This window comes from Bos javanicus, chromosome 3 (assembly GCF_032452875.1).
Source record: "Bos javanicus breed banteng chromosome 3, ARS-OSU_banteng_1.0, whole genome shotgun sequence".
Lineage (NCBI taxonomy): Eukaryota > Metazoa > Chordata > Mammalia > Artiodactyla > Bovidae > Bos > Bos javanicus.
Window position 1 is genome coordinate 27490216 of NC_083870.1, and position 27751 is coordinate 27517966.

At 46.0% G+C, this 27751-nt stretch overlaps 1 protein-coding gene across 1 annotated transcript; it reads right to left on the minus strand.

The window, feature by feature from the left end:
- Positions 1-51: 51 nt before the first annotated feature.
- On the minus strand, positions 52-27751 carry MAB21L3 (mab-21 like 3). Its single transcript, XM_061410131.1, has 6 exons — positions 27621-27751; positions 17862-18002; positions 13294-13585; positions 8431-8609; positions 7774-7968; positions 52-3234 (listed from the first exon to the last, which is right to left on the minus strand). Exons 1-6 carry the CDS (start codon positions 27684-27686, stop codon positions 3001-3003), a joined length of 1107 nt encoding a protein of 368 aa, XP_061266115.1. The 5' UTR covers positions 27687-27751; the 3' UTR covers positions 52-3000.

Genomic DNA, 27751 nt, shown 5'->3' on the forward strand with positions numbered 1-27751 from the left:
CAGTTATCAGGAATGGCAGAGGTGCACAAATAGACTTGAGGAATAGGCATCTAAAATGCTAAATGTTTATTCAATGGTTACATGCCAGCTTTAAACAAACAGCTTTTTACATCCATCGTTCTCTTTATCCCCCCATCAAAGTGGTGAGGTATATGTTCTCTTATGATGTATTAGTTTCCCAGGATCACCATAACAAGACACCACAGACTTACACAGCATAGCTTAAACAACAGAAAATTGTTTTCTCGCAGTCTGGAGGCTATAAGTACAAGATCCAGGTGCCAGCATTGCTGGTTTCTCCTGAGGCTGCTCCTCAATTTTCAGGCGGTCATTTTTTGCACCCCGTCCACTGCGTCTCTTCTTCTAAGAACATCAGTCTTATTGGATTAGGACCCCACCCTAACAGCCCCTAGCTCTAAATACAGTCGCATTCGGATGTATTGGGGGTTAGGGCTCCAACATAGGAATTTTGGGAGGACACAATCCAGCCCATAACATTGCCCATAAAGTAATGGAGATTTAGAGAGGTTGAACAGCTTGCCAAGGGCATGCAGTTAGTTTCAGAAGTGGGATATGAATGCAAGCAAATCAACTGCAATCTCTGAATGCCAACCATTCCACTAAAAAAATAGTTGGGGGACGCCTGAAGAGTGGAGATGAATGAAAAAGGGGTTTGGGAGAATTAAAAAAAAAAAAATCTGACCTGAATAAAAGAGTAATATTGTGAGATTTCTCAGAGCTGTGTAATCTATCCAAGGAAATGGAATAGATGAACGATCCTCTCATAGAGTCCGTTGCTAAGTTTGAGCTTTAACCAGAAAGATGGTAATTTTTTGGCCAAAATAGCAGGAAAAGAACAATTCAGCATCAGCTGAAGTCCTCGCCCCTTGGTTCCCTTTTTGCAGAGGCCAGTTTAAACTATGGGCTGAGAGGAGTGACACCTGCTGGGCTCTGCGCTGTATGGGTGGGAACCTGGCTCTTTTCATATGCAGTCCCCCACTGCCCTCTGCTGGCCAGTAGTAGGAACTCCCAGGAATGTGCACATAGTTGTACTTTCTTCAAAAAAACCCACAAACTGTAGAGAAAGATGGGAATTATCTACTGGAATCAGGCTGTGGAGTATGTCAGTCCCATTCCTTTCCATACACATACATACACTTCAGTTCAATGGTACAATCAACTTTCACTTTTTGGAATTCTGTGACTGTTTTAAAACTTGCATCAGCTGTTTTCATCATTAGAAAAATATATCTGCCACCTTCTCAAAAATGATGTTTCTCAAGAATATGAGAATTTGAATGCAAAATAACCAACAAAATATTGGTTTGCTCATAATTTCATGTTTTTCAAAACTATAAATTAATGGTATGCTTGTTCAATATTTTAAAACCATGATTTCCAATGTGACAATGCAAGGACCCCATACTTGCTTACGGCATTTTTGTAAAAATAATTGTACCATTTTCAAACATGACTTTTCTTTTAAAAAAAATCAGCAGTTCATGCTTTTAGAGATTATATATCTGGGGGAAATGTTCTAAGTAATAAGGGATTCCCTTGAATTGAGAAGCATAAATGAGTTTCAGAAGAAACTGAATTCCCCAAGAACTCCTAGAATTCCTTCTCTGTGTGCTTCACAGGACGTGTGGCCTTGATGATCTCAGTGAAATTCAAATACGTGGGCTCAAGTGTCTTCAGGGTCCCCATCCTAGTGTGGGTCCCCAGACCCCCTTTATACAGTTTCTAGAATGAACATTTAAAATGCAAATCAAGTCATGATACCTTTTGCTTCTGGAGAGGTCAAATGTCACACCTCTGATTTTAGAGTAAAAAACAAATTCCTTACCAGCTTTACAAGGCCAAGTGATCTGATTTATGCCAACCCCTGGCCCCCTTTCTTCCCTTTCAGCTGTTCGCAATTTCACCCTCTATTTCATGGCTCTATTTCAGTATTCTGTTTATTTCCTTTGGGGCATTTGCAATAATCATATTTATTTCAGGTGTTCATTTCCTGTCTCTACCATTAGGTGTCATCTGCATCAGGTGAGTCCTTGTCTACCTTGCTTTCACTGCATCCCCAGTACCTAATGAACGTATATTTATCAGTGAACAAGTAAGCAAACCAAGTAAAGCAAAGGAAGAAACTGAGAGGGGGGTGACACCAAAGTCATTCCATGCAGATCACAGCATTGAGTTCCTTCCGTAAGTAGAAGTCCCACCCCTGACCCACAGCATGGGAAGCCAGCACCAGGATCACTGCACTTCCACCTTCGACTCCATTACTCATCAAAACCATGCTCCCTTTCTTAGAGAACATCAGGGGACCAGGGAGACCCACAAGCTCCAGCCAGCATAAGGAGAACTGGAGGGCACAGGGGCCACACAGGCATGCTAACCACCTAGCAGATGTAATCATTCAACCAGTTGTGCTACTGATCCTGAATGCGAACCCCAGCCACTAAAGCAACAATAAACGTTGTGTTGATCCAGCGCCTTCCCCTTGAAAGGGCAGCAGCACAGTCCCGAAGGCTCGCAGCCCTGCCCTGGGGGAGGCAAAGGGATAGTCCCATTTAACAAATGGAAAATCATGAGCCTGTGCTCAGTGGGCTGGAGAACCACTCCTGGGAAGCAGGATGATGCCTGGCCTTTCAGGGGTTCTCATTCTACATCCTCCCTGTCAGACAATCAGAGCCTGAGACAGGGAAAATAAATTCAGAACCATCATCAGTTCAGAATCTATGGCTCAGGGAAGCCCAATGAGAGCCATCCCCAGAAGAGGTAGCTAGTGGGGCAGAAAGGCTTGCTTGGTTGCAGGGAGCGTGGACCAGACATCATGGGGCAGAAGTTCCCCCGCTGAAATGCTGCTGGGTAGATGTAATTTCCACTGCCATCTGTGGCTTCTCTCCCAGACAGGATCCTGGCATTTGACTGAGGAACCATCCACGGAGAGTGAGGTCAAGCTTGAATAAAATGTCCAAGAATGTCCCAGGCCAGGCAGCATCAGGGCAGGCTGATCTGGGGGTCCTTCAGGAAGAAGGCCAACGTCTGGGCCAGGGCGTCCAGCTCGCAGGAACTGGCATACTGCAGGAGGTTGCTCTTCCGCACGAAGTAATGCTTGAGGAAGCGCTGACTCACACACTTGTGCAGCTTCCTCACCAGGCGCAGGAACCCCCTGCTGAAGACTTGCCAGTCCTTGGGATAGGGGTACTTCTCACAAGTCCAGAAGAGCACGGTCTGTGGAAGCAAGAGGTGGTGTCTGACATCATCCTGGGCCACTGAGCAGGGTGTCTTCAGGAGCGTTCCTGAGCTCACGTGGCCTTGGGAGGAGGAGACAGGAGCCCCAGGGTTCTAACCGTGGATTCAGGATCCCCAGCCTCCTCCGCCTGGTTTCCCTGCCTCTTTGGTACTTTCTCCTCTGACTTCCTTACCTGGTATCACTTGGCCATCTGAAAGTCATCTCAGTCCATATGAGGATGAGATGGTTAGATGGTTATCACCAACTCAATGGACATGAATTTGAGCAAACTCTGAGAGATAGTGGAAGACAGAGGAGCCTGGCATGCTACAGCCCATGGGGTCACAAAGAGCTGGATATGACTTAGCAACTGAACAAAAACAACAACAGGTCCAAACTGAACTCCTGGCCCTGCCGCATGTACCTGGTGTGCTTCCAGGGCTGTTCATTCAGGCTGTTATGCAAGATCCCTTACCACCTCCTATCAAGTCCTGCCAATCCTCCTGCCTGTGTATTTCTCAATCCACCCACTTACCTTCATCACTGATAATATCATCCCCTGACACCCTGTGAGTGTCACACCCCTCATCCCCTGTGAGTCAGCCTGCACCTCTTCTAGGCACCATCCTATCTATTGCCATCCATATCGTAGCCATCGTGATGTTTTTGAAATATCAATCTATGTTTCTTCTTGTCTAAAATACTTCAAAGTCTTCCCATTACTTGTTAATTAAAAAATACAATTGTTAGCATGGTTTGGTGGACAAAGCTTGGCCCCTCCTTTTTTTTCCGGTCTCACCCTGTGCTCTCCCATTACTTGTTAATTAAAAAATACAATTGTTAGCATGGTTTGGTGGACAAAGCTTGGCCCCTCCTTTTTTTTCCGGTCTCACCCTGTGCTCTCCCTCTCTCTCTCTCCTTCTATCCACGCTGGCCTCATTTCATGCTCTCATCTATCACAGGGCCTTGCCCAACCCACGTCTTCCGTATAGAGCATTCTTCCTTCCCGACTTGTCCAGGAAACTCATCCTTCAGCTTAGACTTCCCTATGACACTCTCTTCATCACATTTATTCATTACATTCTCATCATTTCAGCAGCAATGATGACAGTAGTGGTCATTTTCCTGTGTATTTATGTGTATTACTAGATGGCAAGGGCTTCCCAAGTGGCTCAGTGGTAAAGAATCCACCTGCCAATACAGGAGATGCAGGAGACTGCAGGCTTGACCCCAGGGTTGGGAAGAGCTCCTGGAGAAGGAAATGGCAACCCGCTCCAGTGTTCTGGCCTGGAAAATCCCATGGACAGAGGAGCCTGGTGGGCTACAGGCCATGGGGTCACAAAGTGTAGGACATGACTAGTGACTAAACAACAGCTAGACAGCAAACTCCATGTGAGTGGAGAACAAGACCTATTTGTATTCACACTCATGTTACCAGCATTCAGCAGAGGGACTGGCCCATGACAGGTAGTTAGTAAACATTTTTTGATGGAGTGAAATAATGAATTAATGTTTGGGTTTAGATACTGAGTATTTTTAAAATATAGTCTTTACTAAAAAGTAAAAGAGCAGTTTTAGGTTCACAGCAAGATCCTGAGTGTGTTTTGATTTAGAGGACATTGTTTTGAGTAAATGAGTTGGAGATAATTTCATGCTAGTCAAGATAACCTAGATACAAAAACATGTTTTAATTCCTCTTGTAGTTAAGCTTTTATCTCCCTAAGCAAACAGAAGCACTTAAGCCTATTATAAGCAAGCCTCTGTGCCTTTGAGCAGGTTTAAGCATAAATAAGCCAATGAAAGATAAGTTCTTTCTTCACATGAAATTGCTATGGGGGAGGGACTTCTCTGGTGGTCCATTGGTTAAGGCTCCATGCTTCCAATGCAGGGGGCATGTGTTTGATCCCTGGTCAGGGAATTAACATTCTACATGATGTGAGGCAAGACCAAAAAAAAAAAGTTAAAAACCCAATTAAAAAAATATTGTTAGTGAGGGAAGCCTCTTTGGGAAGGATGTAACAACCTTCTACGAGGTGACCGTGATTGGCACATCCTTCCTGATGCTGTTTTGCAACCCAGTCTCTTCCACTTTCCCCGGACTAAAGCCTTGGCAAGAATCCTACACACTCAAGCCATCACCCAGGGTGGTATTTAATAGCACATTGCCATCAGACAAGCCCATCCCAGTGTCTGCACATGAGAGAATTCTGCCCTTGGAGCAAGAGTGAACGACGAGAGGAAAAGGCAGTCAGTACTGTTTTGATTTCTCAACAAACAACCCCGCGCCCTTTTAAATGCCCACTCTTAAGAATGTTCGATTTTATTATGCCATGCAGGTGGGCTAAGGAAGACTAAAACGGAAGACATTTAAGGAGTTTCCCTGAAATCCTCTAGATGAGCTAGAAGTCACTGGAATACAAGTAAACCCTGGCTGGAGTACAGCTTTGAGAGCAGTCAAGGCTAGGAAGACCCGTGGTGGCCCTATTCAATCTTCCTAAAACACTCATGCTACTTAAAGCATTTCTATTCAGCCTGACTGTGGAGCAATGAAGTCAGTGGTTAGTTAAGAGTATGAGATGTGATATGAGATAGCCAAGGGTTTCCTTCTCAGCTCTGACTCTTCCTAGCGTGGTCTGTGGAAAGGTATGTAAGAAAGAAGCTAACCCCCCCAAATGAATTAGACTACCTTCAGAAAATATGCATCCTCGATCCAGGAGAATAGGTGTATGTTTTTAGGGGGACATGCTTGGGGACACTTTAAGAATGCTGAACCAGAAGAGGAAGGCCTCGCTATATGTGCAAATGAGATGTTAACAGATTCTCAGGCAGGACAGGGAGAACAGGTTATCAGAAAAGACAGAAAGCAAAGCAAAAACTAGTGATTCTGCAGGGGGAAAAGAGGGGTGAAATGTAAGGTCATTCATGACCATGATCAGCAAGTATTTACTGTGCAATTACTATGTACAAAGCATTGGGAGAGATAAAAGGGTTTGGTACTAGCTGCCCTTCAATAGCTTGTGTTAGGAGTGAAAGAGTAACACGGGACGAGAAAACAGTCATCCACTGGATGAGACAGGGCACAGACAGGAGCGTGCAGAAGGGCACAGCACACCCCAGCAACCTGCGCTTTCCCGTGCAGAAGGTCAGGGAGAAGGGCTGATGCTCTGAGATGGGTAACAGTGGGGCTGGGGCTATGCTGTCTGTAAGAGTCAGACACCTCCACCCTCAGTGTGATGCACACGGTATTATAGGAGTGTCCAGTTCACCAAGTATGGTTGGAACTTTGAGAATGAGGAGTTGAGAGTGTGATCAAAAGACCTCTCCCTGGGGTGAGCCCCTGATCCCTGAGTCCAGGTCAGGTTCTGCTGCCCTGCATCCTCCTGGAGCAATGCTCCTCTCCTTCCCAGTATTCCCCACGTGGCACAATTCCACGTGCACCTGTCTCCCTTGCTAGACCACAAGCTACACAAGAGCAAGACCATGTCGTGTTTGCTCAGCTTGCACCTCCGTGTTTAGAGCACACAGCAGGTGCAGGGGCCAGGTGACTGGCCCACAGACATCTCAAGAAACATTTGCTGGGTGAATGAATGAGTGAGTGAATGAGTGAATGCATTCATAGTGGTCTAATGCTAAATCCTTGCCGGGGACCTTCCTGGTGGTCCAGTGGTAAAGAATCTGCCTGCCATTACAGGGGACATGGGTTTGATCCCTGATCTGGGAAGATTCCATATGCCTCACAGTAACTAAGCCCAAGCACCACAACTACTGAGCCCGTGCCCTAGAGCCTCCGCTCCTCAACAAGAGAAGCCACTGCAGTGAGAAGAATAGCTCCGGCTCACCAGAACTAGAGAAAGCCCATGTGCAGCAACAAAAACGCATGGCCGTCAAAAATAAATAATTAATTAAATAAAATTAAAGTTAAAAAAAAAATCCTTGTCAGGTGATTTGTAACCTGGAAGTTCAGGTTTGCTGCCATGTTCGTGGGGTAACCCCAGCATTTCCTGGTTTCCTCCTCTGCACAAAGTGTGGGTGTGTGCATGCACACCTGGGCTAGAGTGCAGACTGAATGCATGATAACATGAGGGAAAATGTGAATCCATCTGAGGTCTGAGCAGCTCACAAGATCTCACCAGACTGTAGACTTCTCCGGGGTAGAGAATGCATGCTGTAATTCATTTCTGAACCTCAGCAGGGTTGCTGGCACGCAGTGGGCACTTGGGTTGGTTTGTTGAGTGAAATAGGGGGAGAGAGAGAGACAGAGAAGGCAATACAGAAAGGGAGTAAGAGAAGAGGGGAACCGGAAGAAGGAAGGGAGGAGGCGGAAAGAGGAGAAGACGGGAACCCTGGGCAGGGCTGCTGTGGGCACGCATTGGGGCTGTTTCTACACACACACACACACACACACACACACACACTCTGCAGACAGACCCACCCCGCCCCAGCACACACACACACACACACACACACACACACACACACACACTCTGCAGACAGACCCACCCCGCCCCAGCCCCTCTGCGCTGGGGCCGCCCACTCACCTGCAGATGGTAGGAAGTGATCACAGGCCGCGTCCCCGGACACCAGACGTCCTCCTTCATCTGCCTCAGGGCCTGAAAGCACTTCCGGCGGCAGCCCCCGTCCTCATCCAGCTGCTCCAGCAGCACCTGCTCTGCCCGCAAGAAGCTCAGCTGCCAGTGATAGCTTGAACAGGCCAGCAAGCTGAACCCAAATGACTGAGGGAGAGAAACACCGCGGGAAGTGAGAAGGGTGGGGCTGGTCCGGGAGAAAGCCATCTCCGAAGCAGCCCACTAGGGTGGGGGCCCTGCCAGTGGGCAGGCAGCTCCGCCCACGTGGGGACACTGAGGGAGCCTCTAGGCCAGCCCCTTGCACGTGGGCAGTTCACGGGGAAGGCTGCGCCCACTTTCTCTTGGGAAGTGGTTCTCCGACTTGAGCCTGCCCCAGAATCACCTGGAGGCCTCCTGAGAACACAGAATTCTGGGCCCTGCCTCGCACGTCTCTTCAGCAGGCCCAGAGCCGGGCCCAGGAATCTGAATTTGTAGCAGGTTCCCAGGTGCCCCTGCAGGTTCTGGGGATCTAGTGAAATCTCAGTTATCCTTCCGAAGCTGGATGGCGGCCAATGATGGGTGGTTAAGCTGAGAGCGCCTCTAGTGAGCCGGGACCCTGCAGGATGATACCTTGATGCACTGCACTGTCTCTGGAGAAGGCCAGCGCTTCAGACATGAAGGCCACTGGGCTTTCTTGGACCAGGCGGTGGGGATGTCCACTGAGGGGGTCAGCTGTAGTTCCACCTGACCTGCAGAGGTTTCCACGACAACTCGAACTACAAGGTGGTCCATTAGAATGTGGACCCTGTCTGGTGGTAAATGACAGACAGACAATGAGAAGACAAATAATGGTTCTATACCAGCGTTTGAAGAAAAGGAATTTGTGAGCTGTGGCTTGGGCCAGCCCCTTGTAACTGGTGGAGCGACTTTCTGAATTTCATTAGCACCCCCAAGGTGGCATGTTTAGGTCAAAGTGAAAGTGTTCGTCATTTAGTCGTGTCTGACTCTGCACGACCCCATGGACTATAGCCCACCAGGCTCCTCTGGGATTCTCCAGGCAAAAATATTGCAGTGGATTGCTGTTCCCTTCTCCGGGCAATCTTCCTGACCCCGGGGTCGAACCCACATCTCCTACATTGCAGGCAGATTCTTTCCCATCTGAGCCACCAGGGAAGCCCACGTTTATGTCAACATGAGACAGTTAGCTAAGTGAATACTGATAGAATATTGCTAGAAAACCTCACTGTTGGTGGGGTTTTCTTTTCTCCTTCATCCTCTCCCCCCAAGGTTTTACTGTACCTTTTCTAAAAAAGCAGTTGACTCTTTCCAGAAGGCTCAACCGAGGCATAGTATACAAGGAAAAGAAATAGTTTTTGCTACTATAAGATGAAACCCAAGCATTTTTCTATAACCCAGGTATCCAACCACATTTAGGATAGCCTCAGACCCCTGACTTATTCATTTGTCTTTGGTGGAGTTCAGCTTAACCTGTCTCTTAACCAAGTTCCAGTCTCAGGGATGCTATTTGTTCCCACCACCCATTAACTAGCCCACCTTTGGAGGGATTTATCACCGTAAGCCTTGTAATCATAAAATACTTGCAAGTGTGTCATGGCCACTGGCTGAAAGGGTCAAATGAGCAGAAGGAAGCCCTCATTGTCTTTTCCAACCAAGCAAAGAGAGGGAGAGAAAAGGAATGGGTCTGGGGACATTTTCCAGTTGATAGACTAGAATTCATTTCTAATCTGTTTCCCCTTTCTTTCGAAAGATACACCGTAGTTTTTTTTGTTTGTTTGTTTGCTTGCCTTCATTATTGACTCATTGGAAAAGACTCTCATACTGGGAGGGATTGGGGGCAGGAGGAGAAGGGGACGACAGAGGATGAGATGGCTGGATGGAATCACCAACTCGATGGACGTGAGTTTGAGTGAACTCCGGGAGTTGGTGATGGACAGGGAGGCCTGGCGTGCTGCAATTCATGGGGTCGCAAAGAGTCAGACACGACTGAGCGACTTCACTTTCACTTTTCACTTTCATGCGTTGGAGAAGGAAATGGCAACCCACTCCAGTGTTCTTGCCTGGAGAATCCCAGGACGGAGGAGCCTGGTGGGCTGCCGTCTATGGGGTCGCATAGAGTCAGACACAACTGAAGCGACTTAGCAGCAGCAGCAGCAGCAAAGAGTCGGATGTGACTGAGCGACTGAACTGAGCTGAACTTGCCTTCATTATAGATAAGGATGAGCCATCCTGAATCGAAATCTATTATTTTGTTTTTCCTTGCTCAAAGAAGGAAATGAAAACTCATTCACTAATTGTGTTAGGTTGTTCAAAAGGAAAACACTCCTCTCCTTGACTGGGGTGTGATAAACAGCTTATTGTCTGTATCTCATCAGAGCCGCCCAGACAGGAACATGACAACGTCTGGCACTTCAGCATTATTTACTGAAAGCACCTCATCAACCTGGCCCAGTTTGAATCTCTTATTTGCACTTTCACTATTAACAGTGTTGAGCGCAGAACGAGGAGGTAAGCAAACCTATTAGCTCCAGCCTGCCTAGCCCACACCTGGCTTCTGCAGCTCTGCTTATTTGGTGTGTGAAATTCGGCCTATTACTTGATCTCTCTAAATCTCAGTTTCTTGTTTGTAGAACAGTTAGAAAAATGATCCTAACTCTAACAGGATTGCCAGTAGTATTAAATTAAATAATCCATGAAAGCATCCTCTACAGTGTAAAAACCATTCAACATTAACTATCTCCATTACAGAATCTTTCAGAACTATTCTGTCTAGACAAGCAAAAGTACATGCAAATCCTTTGCTTTCTACACAAATGGAGTTTCATATTGTTCAGCAGTTTGACTTTTCATTTAACTATGTTGCACAGATGGAAATCAGTCCTGAATATTCATTGGAAGGACTGTTGTTGAAGCTGAAACTCCAATACTTTGGCCACCTGATGCGAAGAGGTGACTCATTTGAAAAGACTCATGCTAGGAAAGATTGAAGGTGGGAGGAGAAGGGGATGACAGAGGATGGGATGGTTGGATGGCATCACCAACTCAATGGATATGAGTTTGGGTAAACTCCAGGAGTTGGTGATGGACAGGGAGGCCTGGTGTGCTGCAGTCCATGGGGTCGCAAAGAATTGGACATGACTGAGCGACTGAACTGATGTTACACGGGAATTTTTCATAATTCTGTGTGTATACACACACACCACATTCTTTTTTTAATCCTAATTTCTCTCCATTAATGAGAAATATATGCAAAACGCCAAAGTCAACAAAGTATTTTAAAAGGGAAATTAAAAGGAGGGATTTCCATTAAAGTCATATATTGGATTGGAGATTTCCAAACCCATGGCCTCTAAGACATATAAAAGTTTAAAAACATTATTTGCAAGTAAGGAAAGAGACTGCTAGAAAGTAGGAGACTCATATGAAACTAGCAATGAAGCAAGAACATCTGTCTAGGAAAGTACTAAGTGGGAGAACTGCTAAAATACCCTGATGGCATTAACCCTTGATACTTATAGCTTCTGTGTATAGAAACAGCAAGAGAGGCAGAGAGGGGGTCTAATGGGCCAAGGCTAGGTGGTGAGCCTCACAAGCCTGGGGTCAGGAAAAGCTGTATCTTGAGGAAAATTAGGAACTAAGAGAAATAGATTTTTCTTGTGGGCTTTGGGTAGTTGATTCAATATAAAACGCAACAGCAACAAAAAGCAAGATTTTCCCTCCTCCCTAGAATTTCAAAGGCATTAGTCACCCTTCTGTGTTTAGGGCCTGAATGTTTCCATCCCCAAATCATCCAGGTAAGGTGGAACTTCTGGGAGTACCAGGAAAAATCAAACATAATTCTTCTTGGAGAAATATACCCCAGGATACTCATAGAGCGTGAATAATGTTGCCTAGACAGATGTGAGTCCCCAGTCTCATATTGACAAACTTTATTATTTTTAAAAGCTGCTTAAAAGTCCACTAGGCAGATGTAGCATAATTTATGTAGTCAGTGTTCCTTCGGTAGCCATCAGATGGTTTCTGCTTACTTACTGTTACCAAGCCTATTTCACTGGATATCTTTGTGCCTATTTCTTTGTGTATCTGTAGGAATGTATTTTAGAACTGGAATTGTTGAATTGCCAAGTAAGCACATTACAAATATAAAAACCCTTTAAAAAAAGGGGGGACACCAATTTACACTTCCTAGAATAATGCATGGGAGAAGGCAATGGCACCCTACTCCAGTACTCTTGCCTGGAAAATCCCATGAGCTATAGCTTAGAATTTGGGGGTTGTGAGAAAACTGTAATTCAAAAAGATCCATGCACACCAAAGTTCATTGCAGCATTATTTACAATAGCCAAGACATGGAAGCAACCTAAATGTCCATCAACCGATGAATGGATAATGAAGATGTATATATATGTCTATGTGTCTATATATACAATGAAATATTAGTCATCCATAAAAAAAAGATTATCATACTAAAGTCAGAAAGGGAAAGATATGATATCACTTGTATGTGAAATCTAAAAAAATAAGTATACGAATCAACTTATTTATAATACAAAAATAAAACTATAGACATAGGAAAGAAACTTACGGTTACCAATAATGAAAGGGTCAGACAGAGGGATAAATTAGGAGTTTGGGATTAGCATATACACACACTACTATATAAAAAATAGATAACCGGGGGGACACTCTCTGTCCCTCTTCTGATGTCTATGTCAGAAGCTTTCTATGTTCCTTTTCATACTTTAATAAAACTCTACTACACACACTAAAAAATAAAATGGATAACCAACAAAGACCTACTGCATAGTACAGGGAACTATACTCAATATTTTGTAGTGCCCTATAAGGGAAAGAATCGGGAAGAGAAAAGACACATATATATCTATAACTGAATCATATTGCTTACACCTGAAACTAACACAACATTGTAAATCAACTCTACTTCAATAAAAAAAGGAAAAAGAAAAGCTTCTGTGGTTGTCAAACATAATCGGCTCCTTATAGCTTCTGGCTTGTGTGTTCTGGTCTAAGTCAGCGTTCCCCAGGGTGCTGCCCCAGAACACTGGAGGAGTACGGCAGTCAGTTGGAGGGTGTTGTGGTGAAAATGTGCTAATAACAAAAATCTGAGCTTTATGAGGAATTTGCTTGTTCATGAGAATTCTCAGGTTTTGAAGCTAACGTTTTGGAAAGGGTGCATAACCCCAAGACTGGTTTATCTGTGCCAGAGCAGTAATCCACTTAAGGCCACGAATATGTGTTGTGAGTTTGAATTCCATTCTGTGTGTCACACCAGGAAAAAAAAAAAAAAAAGAGCTAATTCATGTAATGAGGATTAGGCAGATGTAAAAAGCACACGATTTTATCCTCAATGTAGGGGTGTGAGCTTCAGGAAACACCCAAGCAGAGGACACTTTTGTTTTTAGAGCAAAACAGAAATGCTAGACACTTCCCTTGTACGCTCCCCGACTGGCTCACCTGACAGGTGACAGGTCTCAATCGCGTTTTCAACCAGTTTCCGGAACACCTGGAGGACCTTGGCGGGCACAATGTCTCCCTCGATGTTCACGTCTGCCTCGTGCCACTGCCCGGGGCTCTTCAGAAACTGCTCCACCCCCAGCCACTGCTGCAGGCCCTCTGGGTCCTGCAGGGGGCAGGGCAGACGGGTGCCCTTCAGGCTGTAGAAGCGCCAGCGCTGCTGCCGGGCCTCCCTGTACCCGGCCAGGCCTCTCATCGGGACTGTGATGAGGAACTGGGTGGGAGCCAAGACCTGGGGTCAGCAAAGGGGAGAGTGGGAGTGTCAGCCCGTAGACTCGGGAGGTGGCGGAAGCCCTGGGGGAGCCGCCCTGCTGACCCAGGCCACTCAGTGAACCACTCAACCCTCAGCAATGTGACAAGGAGGACAGAACCGCGCCCACCTGCCCGCCTGTCGGCAGAGGATTCCATCTCTGTTGTGCCACTAGCCCATTGTAACGCTTCGGGCAAAGAAATTAACTCAGTGAGGCCTGGGTTTCATGGATCTGCAAGAAAAAGAGTGAAGTGGACCCAGAACTCTAGAGGCACCTGCCGTTTGGGGTGGGGTTGGGGTAGGGGAGAAAAAGCAGGGAAGGGAGCTAGTAGTCGCTGCATTCTGCACATACCAAGCACTCCAATGCTTGTGCGTTTGCCTGTCTCGTGTCCACAGTCACACACGAGTTGGGCTTTGCTAACACTGACCAAATGAGGAGCCTGAGGCTCGGAGGGGTTCAAAGTCTCCCCAGGGACACACAGCCAGTCAGTGGTAGAGCTGGATCCTGACCTTGGATGTTCTGATTGTTCATTCAGTGGTTAATTTTCTCTCCTGAGCTGGTTCTTGGTCAAGAATGAATGACCTGGGGAGACTTCCCTGGTGGTCCAGTGGCTAAGACTGTGCTCCCAATGCAGGGGGCCCAGATTCAATCCCTGAACAGGGAACTAGATCCCTCGTGTTGTAACGAAGAGCTTGCCTGCTGCAACTAAAGAACCCACGTGCCACAACTAAGAGCTGATGCAGTCAAATAAAGAAATAATAATAAAAAAAGAATGAATGACCTGGGATGGATGAAAGATCTGATAATAAATTAAGGGTGGGAAGGGGTGGAGAGGAGGTGAGACCATTTTGCCAAATGTAGAATTTTTTTACTTGGACTGATGATCCAGTTTTAATGACTAATCCTTACAGAGTCACAGAAACGAAAATCTTTTTGTTGAGACAAATGTGAGTTACTGAGATGATTCTAAGTTAAATGGGAAAAAAGGTGAACACTAAGAATCTACTTAACTCTATTTTTACAAGAACCAGGTAAGCAGCTGTCACGCCAATAGTCCAAGAGGTAGAACACGATGGTAAATGGTGCGGTACCGCCAAAGGGAAATGATACTTAACCACATCACACAGCAGCCCGCTCCACCCTGTTTGTTTCCCATCACTCAGTTATACACTGGAGGAGCTACCGCCTTTCCATGGAAAGTTCTGACAATGGAACTGGATAATTTTTGCCCAGGGACCTGTTGGTGAGAATTCAGGGGTGAACACTGAAATCAGCAGCAACCAAATCGTGCTCATTCTCAGGGAACAGTAGTTTGATTCTTGAGATGACGGGTCTGAAACGGAGCAGGAACCTATGGTCCTTGCCCCACCCCCATGTCCTCTGCCTGCCTTTTGTCTGTGGAAAACTTTAGTCAAAGAATAAGTTAATCAGAGAAGTGAGAACACGTGGAAACAAAGGAAAACAGTCAAAGGAGATGAAATAATAATAATGTAGTCATGAAGCATGGTCAAGGACCTTTAGTTCCTCCTCAGGGGCTGTCGTTAATATTCTGAGCCATATCCTTGAGATGTCTTACAGATACTGAAACCCCCACCAGCTGGAGAAGTTAACTACACAATGACCAGACTGTAGCCATGACATAAGCTGCCTCAGTTCCGAGAATGGGTCTCAAAGAAACAGAAAGAAACTGACCCTGCAACTGAAGATTAACTGTACCTAAAACAGCCAAGGTGATGCTGGTCAGACCACCGAGGACCAATCTGAAGATGACTATCTGAGATGACTGTGCTGCTTTTGCAAGTAGCCCCCTCCCTGTCTATAAAAGCTCTTGCCCCTGATTGTCAGGTGGGGAGTCGGCCTTTGGACAGACGCCCTCCCTCCCCCACCAGTCACTGAACCTGAAATAAACTTTTCTTTCCACCAATGTGGCCTGTTTATTGCCTTTTGAATGGTGAGCAGCCAGACCCCACAATTCAGTAACAGGTCCACATGACTTCTGGTATCCATTGAAATGTGGTAGGATTAAAACAAGAGGAGGACCTAAACTATGACATTCAAAATCTATACATTTTTTTGAACCCACTTGCATGTGAATCCCAAAACCCAAGTATCATGTTATTAGTCACATAAATGGTGCTTAATACATACTTATTGAATTTGGTCCAAGAGAAAATAAAAGCGTATTTATATGCCCCACTGTAACTATTTTTTTCAAAACTTAATGTATTATATAGGACATGATGTATATAAATGCAAGATGTATTTTAAGTTATGACTTCTAAGTGAGACAACAGCAGGAAATTTCCCCAGATATAGTTCTAGAAAAAGTGATGTATGTTTCTATTCATAGTTACTGGCCTATATTTGTCCTGTTTAGGTTGGCAGGGTGGTAGAGGTGGGAAGATGATGTTCTGACGTCCCAAGATGCAATCTAACTTTATAATTATCATCCTGGGGTAAATTTCCTAAAATCTGATACTGTCCCCAAATCCACAAGTCACAGAATCTTGTGGGTGGTCCTCGTACCCACCAAACTTGAAATGTACTGGGCTGACTTCCCACGTGGCGCTAGTGGTAAAGAACCCACCTGCCAATGCAGGAGACATAAGAGACTTGGGTTCGATCTATGGGCCAGGAAGATGCCCTGGAGGTGGGCATGGCAACCCACTCCAGTATTCTTGCCTGGAGAATCCCACGGACAGAGGGGCCTGGTTGGCTACAGTCCATGGAGTTGCAAAGAGTCAGACACAACTGAAGCAACTTAGCAGAGCAATGGTTTTTCATTCAGGTAGTAATTCTTTTGCTTACTTATTCATTCAGCAGAAGCTGAGTGTCTACCATGGGCCACCCACCATGCTGGGTACTAGGAAGGTAACAAGCAAGAGACATGATCCTTATAAACAAGGAACTCACGGTCTTATGTGAGAGCTGGGGCAAGTGTACATATAAGTTTACTACTTATATTAAGGCTTCCCTCGTGGCTCAGCTGGTAAAGAATCCACCTGCAATGTGGGACCTGGGTTTGATCCCAGGGTTGGGAAGATCCCTGGAGAAGGGAATGGCTACCCACTCCAGTATTGTGGCCTGGAGAATTCCATGGACTATATAGTCCATGGGGTTGCAAAGAGTCGGACATGACTGAATGACTTTCACTTTCACTTACGTTAAAGTATAATATAATTCTTTAATTCTAATGTGTTATAAGAAAAACAAAATGTAGGAGCATGGGGGGCTTCCCTGGTGGCTTAGTGGTAAGAATCCATCTGTCAATACAGGAGACACGGGTTTGATTCCTGATCCGGGAAGATCCAAATGCTGTGGAACAACTAAGCTCATTGGCCACAACTATTGAGCCTGTGCTCTAGAGCCCACATGCCGCAACTACTGAAGCCCTCACTCCCTGGAGCCTGTGCTGCACAACAAGAGAAGCCATTGCGATGAGAAGCCCTTGCACTGCACCTAGAGAGTAGCCCCTGCTCGCCGCAAGTAGAGAAGAGCCTGAGCAGCAACAAAGACCCAGCATAGCCAGGAATACATAAAATTTTTAAAAGCGGTGCAGGGGGAGGGGGAAGCACAGGGATTCACAATGATTCAGAGCCTCGTTTCTCTCATTTCTAAAAGGGAGCCAACCATAATGTCTCTTCTACTAGGCTGTGTGCAGGTTTGGGTGTGATCTCTGTGAGCCTAGCTCTGGGCACACTGCAATGCCTCATGAGTGCTGGTTGTCACACAGGGGGCCTAGGGCTCACAGTTCTGTGGGACTCCTCAGCAGGGACCGGGTTGCCAGGAGGCTCCTGCAATCTCTAAGGGTCACCTCTTCTACTTTCTTTCTTCTCCGACCTGTAGCCCATCGACTATCACTTTCAACTATTTTTCTCATCAATGCCCTGAGTCCTCTCTCTAGGCAGTGCCTAGTCTATTGTGTGGGGGCTTAATAAACGAATGTGTGCTTCACTGAACTTTAATCGGTACACTAGGACTTGCTTTGGGATCAGAAGCCCTGGGTGGAATTCTGGCTTTAATGTCTAAAAGCCTTGATCAAGTCCTTTGACTTCTCCAAGCTTCCATTTTCATCATCTGTTACGTAGGAATGTGGGACCTCAGCTGCGGTAACATCTATGCAACGAGTGTGCAGATGGTAAATACTAGGAAGCCTTATTGGTACTCTTAGTGGTGTGAGTGCCTGACACATACTGAGACTACCCACCCATTTCCTGGCTCACCGGGTGGGCACTTGGAACCAAGTGACCTGCTTACCTTAATGTTCTCATTGTACGTGTCACAGTAAGGGATGGCTTGAAATCGAAAGTCTTGGTAGCTTATTTCTGTGGTCAGGTGATGGACAACTTTCTGCACCTCTTCCACCATCTGGGAAATCCACTGGCGCCTCAAGTCCACCTGCATGTGAAGGGATCAGCAAAGGTGGTTATACCTGGATCAGGCCCTGGGGAAGGGAGGAGACAGGGCTTGGTGGTGGGGACCAAAGCAATCAGCTCAGAAAACCCTGCCTTCCCAAGAACTCCAGGAGAGATGAACTCACTTCTGATGATGCTCGCTGGTGCCTCAGTGTTCTCTTCTGAAATAGGAGAATTTCTCAATATTGATCTAGAACCTGCCACGTGGTAGATGCCTGTCTAGGTCCTTGGCATGACAGTAGACAAAACAACAGCAAACAAGATAGAAATGCTTGCCCTCTAGTTGAAAATACAGGATACATGTATATATGTCTTTCTCTCTATATATATGTATATAGACACACACAAACACACACATGTATAATGTAAGATCAGGTATGATAAGTCCCAAGAAGAGCAATAAAATAGATGAAAGGACTAGAGAATAAAGGGTCTACCATTTTAGGACCCCCTGGAGAAGGAAATGGCAACTCACTCCAGTATTCTTGCCTGGGAAATTCCATGGACAGAGGAGCCTGATGGGCAATAGTCCCATAAGGTCTCAAAAGACTCAGACAGAACTCTGCGACTGAACAACAGCAACTTTTTTTTAACTTTTTGGCCATGCTGTCTGGCATGTTGGATCTTATTCCCTGATCAGAGATCAAATCTGTGCCCCCTGCCATGGAAGTGTACAGTTTTAACCACTGAATCACAAGGGAAGTCCTGGGGTTGCTATTTTAGACTGGGAGGGCAGAGAAGGCTTCTGGAAGGAGGTGACATTGGAGTGAGCCCTGATGACAGCTTGGGAAGGCAGATTCCAAGACCCCTAAAGCAGGAGTCAGCTTAGCAAGGCTTGAGGGCCAGCAAGGAAGCTGTTGTCATGACAGGAAAAGAAGGAGGGTGAAGGAGATGAACTTGGAAGGTGGTGGGGGACAGGCTATCCCACAGGGTTTTGTGAACTGTGGTGAGACTTGAAAAAGGGATAATAATACCTGCTCTCCAGGTTGGTGAATATGAAACAGTCTAACGCATGTGAACGTGGCACAGCTTGCTTCGTGTATGTCATCAATAAATGATGGTTCCCTTCTCCCCTGTGTTCACTCCCTCCTTTGGCTCCTAGATCCATAAGAAAAGGTGTGCAATGATGTTGCTTCTGACTCTGCACAGAAGCCTCCAAGAACTGGAAGGGGCTCTTTGTTATTTTACATGGGAGGCACCTACAGGCTGGCATATGATAAGCATCTCCCTCACAGATGCTGGGTAGCACGGTTCTTGTCTGACCTTAACTATGATGATCAGGTCTGTGCGCACGTGTGCTCAGTCTTGTCTGACTCTTTGCTGTCCCATGGACTGTAGCCCGCCAGGCTCCTCCAGCCATGGAATTTCCTAGGTAAGAATACTGGAGTGGGTTGCCATTTCCTTCTCCAGGAGATCTTCTTGACTCAGGATCAAACTGGCATCTCTTGCATCTCCTGCATTAGCAGCGTGTTTCTTTACCACTGTGCCACCTAAGAAGCCCTGATCAGGCCTATACTAGCTTCTGATTTCATCTTCTTGCCACAAGCAAGAAGTTGTGTCCGACTCTTTTGCAACCCCATGGACTATAGTCTGCCAGGCTCTGCACATTCCACAACTCTCTGTATGTTCATCTCATGACATTCATCCATAGGAGAAGGGACCAAGGGTAGCTTTCTTGAGCATCTGTAAACTACCAAGATTCTGCATCTTTCAGAGTGTGTAAGTGAAAGAGAGAAGGTAGAGAGGGGAAGGTCATTGGCCATGCCAAGACTAAAGGCAAATGTTTGTAGAAGCATAATGAAGGGTCCTTTCCAGTGTAGGACTTCTCTCAATTCTATTAGACCAGTTTTTGCTGAACATCCACTTTAGGCCAAGTTCTGTGCATCCAATGTTGTCAGGAGGTTGACAGCAGACCAATAAACTGGAAATTAAAATTATAGCCATCTGGTGCTAAATACAGGCTTCCCAGATGGTATAGTGGGAAAAAATCCACCTGCCAATGCAGGAGATCCAAGAGACATTGGTTCAATCCCTGGGTCGGGAAGATCCCAGGAGTAGGAAATGGCAACCCACTCCAGGATTCTTGCCTGGAAATTCCATGGATAGAGGAACCTGGCAGACTATAGTCCACGGGGTTTCAAAAGAGCTGGACAGACAGAGTGACTGAGCACACATGCGTGCACAGTACTAACTATAGGTTTGCACAGGATGGTGTGGGTGCAAAGAAAATGGAAGCTGCCTCTAGTTTGGAGGCCTTCCTGGAAGCCTGGTGTGTCAGAGTTGTAACTTAAAAGGCTAGCAGAAGTTAGCTGGAAAGAAAAGGGCATGAAGATTGTTCTAGAAAGAGAAAACCTAACCTGAAGAGCACAAGCAGAGAGACACAATTATTTCTACTTTGTTGGAGCAGGTGTTACCTTAGAGGAGGATGGTGAGGTGGGAGAACAAACAGTGAGAGGTCTTGAAAGAAAAGGAAGAAGAATGTCAAAAACAAGGTCAACAGTTAGTGGCTGAATGAGATAAGGTCCCCAGATGTCCATAGTTTGGTAACTAGAACCAGAGTGACGTGTTTGGGGAAAACAGTGGGCGTTAAGTCAGGCAGCAGTGGGTTTAAAGAGAACAGGAGATGAGTGAGTAAACTCAGAAGCAAGCGACTTCTCTGGGAAGCTTGGCTGGAGAACAAGAACAAGGACAGCAACACATTTATTTCAAAAGGACACACGGATTCAATGCTGAGAGGAAAAAAGCCAGTGGAAAAGGAGGAAGGCAGAGAGCAAAACCCCCCAGGCAAGTGCTTCCCAGCCAGGAGGAGTCGTGGAAATCCAGAAACCTGCTCAGGAGCTGGCCTTGGTGTTTCAGAAGGGACAGAAGATGGGTGCAGATGCAGATAAAGGCGCAGAGTTCCTGCCTGACGCCTGTCTTCTTTCTAGAGCAAGAGACAAGGCAGTGTACTGACGGTGAGGTGAGATGAGGAGGGCAGGGGACTTCCGGGTAACAGACCTTGGCAGAAGCTTCTCTAACAGATGAGGGGCTGTTTGGGTCTCCAGAGGTTTGTGTAAAGGTTCCGGGCTTCCTGAGTGGTGCCAGTGCTAAAGAATCTGCCTGCAAATGCAGAGGATGTAAGCGATGTGGGTTTGTTCTCTGGGTTGGGAAGATCTTCTGGAAAAGGAAATGGCAACCCACTCCAGTATTCTTGAAAATTCCATGGACAGAGGAGCCCGCCCGGTGGGCTACAGTCCATGGGGTCACAAAGAGTTGGACATGCCTGAGCACTCATGCATGCATGGTAGACAGGCAAAGTTTCCAGGCAGTATCAATACTCCACTGTGTGTCCATGAGGCTGTGGATTAACAGTGGGCTGGGTTGTAAGAGGTTGTCTAATACCCCTCAGCTCTCCAGGGGTAACAGTAGAGAGGTTAAGATTAGAGTTTGCTGGGCTTCCCTGGTGGCTCAGTGGTAAAGAATTTGCCTGCCAGTGCAGGAGACTCTAGTTCAATCAATCCCTGATCCAGGAAGATCCTACATGCCACAGAGCAACTAAGTTCATGCACCACAACTATTGAGCCTACAGTCTAGAGCCTGGAAACCACAGCTACTGACCCCACGTGCCTCAAATACTGAAGTCCATGCACCTAGAGCCTGTGCTCCACAACAAGAGAAGCCACTGCAATGAGAAGCCCACGAACCACAATGAAGAGTTGCTGCTGCCGCTAAGTCGCTTCAGTCGTGTCCGACTCTGTGCGACCCCATAGACGGCGACCCACCAGGCTCCCCCGTCCCTGGGATTCTCCAGGTAAGAACACTGGAGTGGGTTGCCATTTCCTTCTCCAATGCATGAAAGGGAAAAGTGAAAGTGAAGTCGCTCAGTCGTGTCCGACTCTTCATGACCCCATGGTCTGCAGCCTACCAGGCTCCTCTGTCCATGGGATTTTCCAGGCAAGAGTACTGGAGTGGGGTGCCATTGCCTTCTCCAATGAAGAGTAACCCCCTGCAACTAGAGAAAAGCCTGCATAGCAGTGAAGACCCAGCACAGTCAAAATAAATAAATAAAAAGAAAAATTAGAGTTTGCTGGCACCATCTGGAGAAGAGAGAGGAAGGGGTCAGTGGTGGGCCATGTTTTCAAGCCTGGGCAGAGAAAGGATGAAGTCAGTTTGGGAGATTAAAGGATATTGCACAAGTTCACCGGCCAGATGTCTGACCAGGAATAGCAGGAAAAAGGAATACAAGGGCTAACTAGATAGAAAACTGCAGTCAGAATGGTTGGGAAATAGTCATTTCAAATAGTTAAGGTCTCAGAATGTGTTAAGGACTAAGGCTAACTTCCCAGATCTTCCAACTCCATTGATGTGAGTCCACAAAACTTGACTGTCAGTGACATAATGGTGACTCAATAGGAAGGCTTCTGCAGGTGGCTCAGAGGGAAAGAATCTGCCTGCAGTGCAGGAGACACAGGAGACGTGGGTTCAATCTGTGGGTCAGAAAGATCCCCTGGAGGAGGAAATAGCTGTCTACTCCAGTATATATCTGCATACATATTTTGTTTCTCATGTTAATAAACTAATGGAAGATTTATGACAATATTGACACTGTTATATAATTTGTAATTGATAAAAACTTGAGAGAAAGTGTGTGTATGTGTAGGGGGAGGTGGTGCCTCTTGGAAACAGTTCTCCATTGGGAATCTCTTCTACAAATTATGCCACCATTTGGTGGTAGAATCTTCTGACTGGTGAGGACAAGTTCAGACACTCCTTAGAAGACACCTATAATTTCTCACTCATTATTCCTCTAAACCAGCAGTCCGCAGCATGGTTGACATGAGGGACCAGTTTCGTGGAAGACAATTTTTCCACAGACTTGGGGTGGAGAGGGGATGGTTTCAGGATAATTCAAGCACACTGCATTTATTGTCCACTTTATTTCTATTATTATTACATCAGCTCCACCTCAGCTCATCAGGCACTCGGTCCCACAGGTGGCGGACCCCTGGTCTAAACCACAACCCAGAAACCCCAGCTGCTTCCCTTCGCTCGTCCTGACCATGGCTTAGCGAGGTATAACAAGAAGATTCTAATTCAGGGTGCAGAAAAGCAGGGAATGGGGCCGGAAGCAGCTTTACAGGGAGCAATCTTGGTGAAAGAAAGAGGCTCCACCACAAGTAGAGACCAGTCGCTAGCCCAACCTCAGAATCCCTTTGATGGCTCTCAGACTTCAGGAAGCAAGCTAAGACACCAATTGCAACCTCAAAGCAGCCTTGTCATTACATTTATTTCATGGCAAAGCTTTGAAGCAAACTGAAGATGGATCAAAGCTCATTCAGTCCAAGCTTTTTTTTCCCCTTTGTGTACCACACAGCTTGCGGGATTTCCCTGACCAGGGATTGACCCCCAGCAGTGAAAGCGCCAAGTCCAAACTACTGAACTACCAGGGAATTCCCCCATTCCGTCCAAATTTTACCTCGGATACCTGTTTAAGTTTCATTCACTTTCTCTGCTGATTAGGTCAATGCACGAAGGTGTGTCTCTTTTTCTAAAGAGAAACATTTTGTTTCTAAAGAGATCATTGGTGGATGCGACAGAGCAAAAGCAAAAATGAAGTATAATAATTTAACCAGGCCCAGGATGCTAGGTGTCTGTGGTTGAACTAGATTTCAACCCCTGCATTGTACTGACTGGAAAAGTTATGCCACACTCATTAGCACGCAGATTCAATCACTGTAAGCAGCGTTTACACAGAAGCAGTCATCAGAGACTTGGCACTTCCAAGGTTTGGCCATGCGTTTGCTGTAGACCTCCTGCCCTCCAGGGTGTGTCTACACGCCCACATGAGTGTCCACGTCCCCAGGTGTAACGTCAGGCGTGTTGTGGGCCCACATCATTTGCTACTATTAATAGCTCAAGTCTGGGAACAGTTTACTGTTTCAAATATAAATTATTGCCAATTCAAGTGTATTCCTTAAAACAACATCAATCTGACTCACTTGTATTCCCGCATACTTTCCTGAAAGAGGCAGGGGGTGTTAGAAATAGCGTGACAGGAATGCCACACGGGGCTGGCCACACCCACGAGCAAGTGGCCCGTGCAAATGTCGTCCACAAGGAGTGCCATTGGGGGAAAAGGCTGAGAATGGCTTTCTAAACGGCAGGAAGTCAGACTTTAAATTCTGGAATTGCCTTAACTCCAATAATCAGTTTTAAAAAGTGGTGGTGTGGGACTCCCCTGGTGGTCCAGTGGTTAAGAATCTGCCTTCGGATGCAGTGAATGTGGGTTCAATCCCTGGTCAGGAAACTAAGATCCCATAAGTTTCAGGGCGACAAAACTCATGTGCCACAACTGGAGAAGCCTGTGTGCCACAACGAACTCTCAGAATAACCCCTCCCCCTCAAAAAAAAAAGTGGTGGTCATGGGACAGACACTGTTTCTATCTTTCAGCGGTTAACAATTTAAAGGACTGGAAACTTAAATTCAGTGATCCATACAGATAAGACATCACATTCCCTATCTTTTTAGACTAATTCTTCCATGCCCCAAATGCTTGGACCCCACAGGATATCTGCAATTCATATATATAGCAGAAGCTATAGTAACAGCAGCCCTGCAGAGGCGAGGCTGGTGAGGCACTGCAGTGTAAAAGATACTTTATAAGGCTTAGTTCCTTTGAGGCTTCCCTGGTGGCTCAGATGTAAAGAATCCGCCTGCAATGCAAGAGACCCAGGTTCGATCCCTGGGTCAGGAAGGTCCCCTGGAGGAGGAATTGGCAACCTACTCCAGTATTCTTGCCTGGGAAGTCCCACAGACAAAGGAGTCTGGTGGGCCCGAGTCCATGGAGTCACAGAGTTGGACACAACTGAGTGACTAACAAACACGCATACAGATCCTTAGAGCCTCTGGATAATCCTTTAAGGTGGATGCTCTGGTAATCCTCATTTTACAGAGGAGAAAACAAGTTCAGAAAGTGTAAGTAATTTACCCAAGGTCTGGGAGTTGGCAAGTCACAGGAATCCACACGCAGGCAGTGTCCTTGTTCACAACCACTGCACCACTCTGCCTCCCCAAAGACAAGGCGACTGGGAATGAAACCCATGCTGACTGCTTGAATGCGGTTCCCTGCGCTGGAAGTCCTCTCTGCTTGTTAAAACTCGACTCATTTAGCATGTGCTGCTAAGGCTTTGTCTTCACTCTGCGGAAGACCTCTCCCATCAGAGCTCACAGTGCTCTCTTCCCCTCCAGCACCCTGTTCAAATCTCTGTGTAGCACTTGCGATGTTAAACATTTGCCTGTCTGCATGGGGAACTTCCTCCTTTTAGCTTTGGGCTTATGTGCAAAATCTGCAGGTGAGACAGGGCCACCCTTAAAGACACCCAAACACAAAACGTCTCTCGCACTGAGCAGGCCACATCCAGATCTGTGTTTTGGGCTGTGTGTGTTTATGGTGATATAGAGGGTTTAGCAGAGGAAATGTAGTTTGGTGCATAACAGAGTAGGTTGAAACCTCAGCACCTTCATTAACTCTGTGACTTTGGACACGTTGAATTCACATGAGCCTCTGCTCCTTTCTGTGCATGGATCATACGGTTGTTGCTTACATGACACACAGTAGGGCCTCAACCTGCCAGCACCTTTAACACTCATCTCGCATTATCTTCAATGAGGCCTGAAGATACTTCTAACCACATACATGCAATGATCCTATGTGAATGTCAAGAGGGAATAAAGATATCCAAGGCACTGTTCTTCCTTCTGGAAACTTCTACAGAATACAATGATATAGTTAAGTCACCACCAAGATAACAAAAGGAAAGGTGTCAGAAGCTAAGATACAATTGATGGCCAAATAAATATTATCAGTGATGATTATGATGGGAAGTCATAGAAAGGCACAAATGTTTTGTGTTGTAATCTTTCATGAGAAGGTGGACTCAGAGCTGAGTTTGAAGGATGAGTATGAGCCAGAAAAATGAAGAAGAGGGGGATGTCTCCCTGAGTGGTGGAGGGAGAGCTTCAGCCCGAGACCTTTTCGGGCCACAGTTCTTCTAGGGCAGGACTGTCAGACCCAACCACCCGTAGGGGCAGAATAGTGGGCACACCCGGGAGAGGGAGGGCTGGGGAGGGGGACTGTCAGGCTCAGCAGCGCCACAGCCTCCAGCAGGACAGACGCTCAACTCCAGGCCATGGCTGCCAGGCAAAAAACCAGGACCTGGTTTCAACACCTGCATTGCACTGACTGGAAAAGTGATGCCACAGATAGTTTGATTTATTGTTATTATTATTCCAGAGAGAAAGGAAGTCTGACTTTGTATGCAAAATCTCACTATTTGGAAATGCTCGTAACGAAATTGAAAAATCTGAAAAATTCTCTGTGGGCCAAAGAAAACGCATGCACAGGCTGGAGTCAACATAGAGAGCTTTTGTTTAGAATTTCTGTGATTGAAGATGCAGGGAAGCAGGTAGAAATATAAGTATTATTTGAATGCCAGGCTAAAATATTTGAACTTTTTTCTTTCAGAACACACAGGACCATGGGGAAATGCCAGGTTACACACTTTCTCCAAAGGGAGAAATCACTTTGTTTGCTATAATTTTTATTATCATAAATTTTTTCCCTATTTATCTCTCTTAATGGATTTGGCTAAGAAATCAACTTGATTTATCACTACAATAATGAATTCTACTTTGTTAACTTATAAAGGCATGAAAACACTAGACTAATCTCTAACTCTTAATGTTTTAGTTTCAATGGTGGTGCTGTCTTAGCAGCTTCATCTGTAAACAGAAAGGCTTAAATTAGATAATATTTATGGTTCCTTCAAGTTCTAATATCCTAAGAGCCTATGACCCTACAAAGAAGAAATTAATTGGTTCTTAATCCATGTGTACTAAAAATATAGTCAATTAGTTCAGTCACTCAGTTGTGTCTGACTTTGCGACCCCATGGACTGTAGCATACCAGGTTTCCCTCTCCATCACCTTTATATTTTAATTTAGCAGTTTTACAGTTTTCAAAAAGCTGTCTTATTCACTCTTTTTCAAAGACCCCCACTAAGATCCTGTGATCACTCCCATTTTACAGAGAAAAAACTGAGGCTTAGACAGGTTAAGTGCTTTGCTCATGACCACCCAGACATCAGGCTTCCCAGGTGGCGCTAGTGGTAAAGAACCTGCCTGCCAATACAGGAGACTAAGAGACAAGGGTTCCATCCCTGGATTGGGAAGATCCCCTAGAGGAGGGCTCGGCAACCCACTCCAGTATTCTTGCCTAGAGAATCCCATGGACAGAGGAACCTGGAGGGCTATAGTCCATGGGGTCACAGAGACCCCACTGAAGTGATTTAGCATACCTGTATGCACCCAGGCATCAGTGGGGAGCCAGAGTTCCAGCCAAGTTGTAACTCTTTGTTCCACATTATATACCCAAGGTACCTCTTGCACTGGAATCTCAAAGACAGGACTGAAATATGGTAAATCCCTGAATACTCTTATGGGTGATGGTCTTGGGGCATTTTCTATGTCTTTGGAATCAGCCTGAAATCCTTTCTGCATCCAGGTTGGTGGGGCAGGAGGAGTGGGAGAGAGCATGTGGAAGAGACTGGTATTTGTCCTTACCTTATTCAGCAGGCAATCTTCTAAGTCTCCTTCCATCCGGGATTTCATGGCTTCCTGGTCAATCATGAGCAGAACAGCAGCGTCTCGGTTTGTCTGTCATTGGAGACCGTGCTTGTTGTGTGGCTTTCGGG

Bases quoted from the DNA above. Each gene is read 5' to 3' on its own strand.
- MAB21L3 (XM_061410131.1), bottom strand. From the start codon at position 27,686: ATGATTGACCAGGAAGCCATGAAATCCCGGATGGAAGGAGACTTAGAA. The intron at 13,586-17,861 runs GTAAGCAGGTCA...TGCTGACCCCAG, and splicing joins CGTACAATGAGAACATTAAG to GTCTTGGCTCCCACCCAGTT. The intron at 8,610-13,293 runs GTGAGCCAGTCG...ATTTACCACCAG, and splicing joins TGAGACCTGTCACCTGTCAG to ACAGGGTCCACATTCTAATG.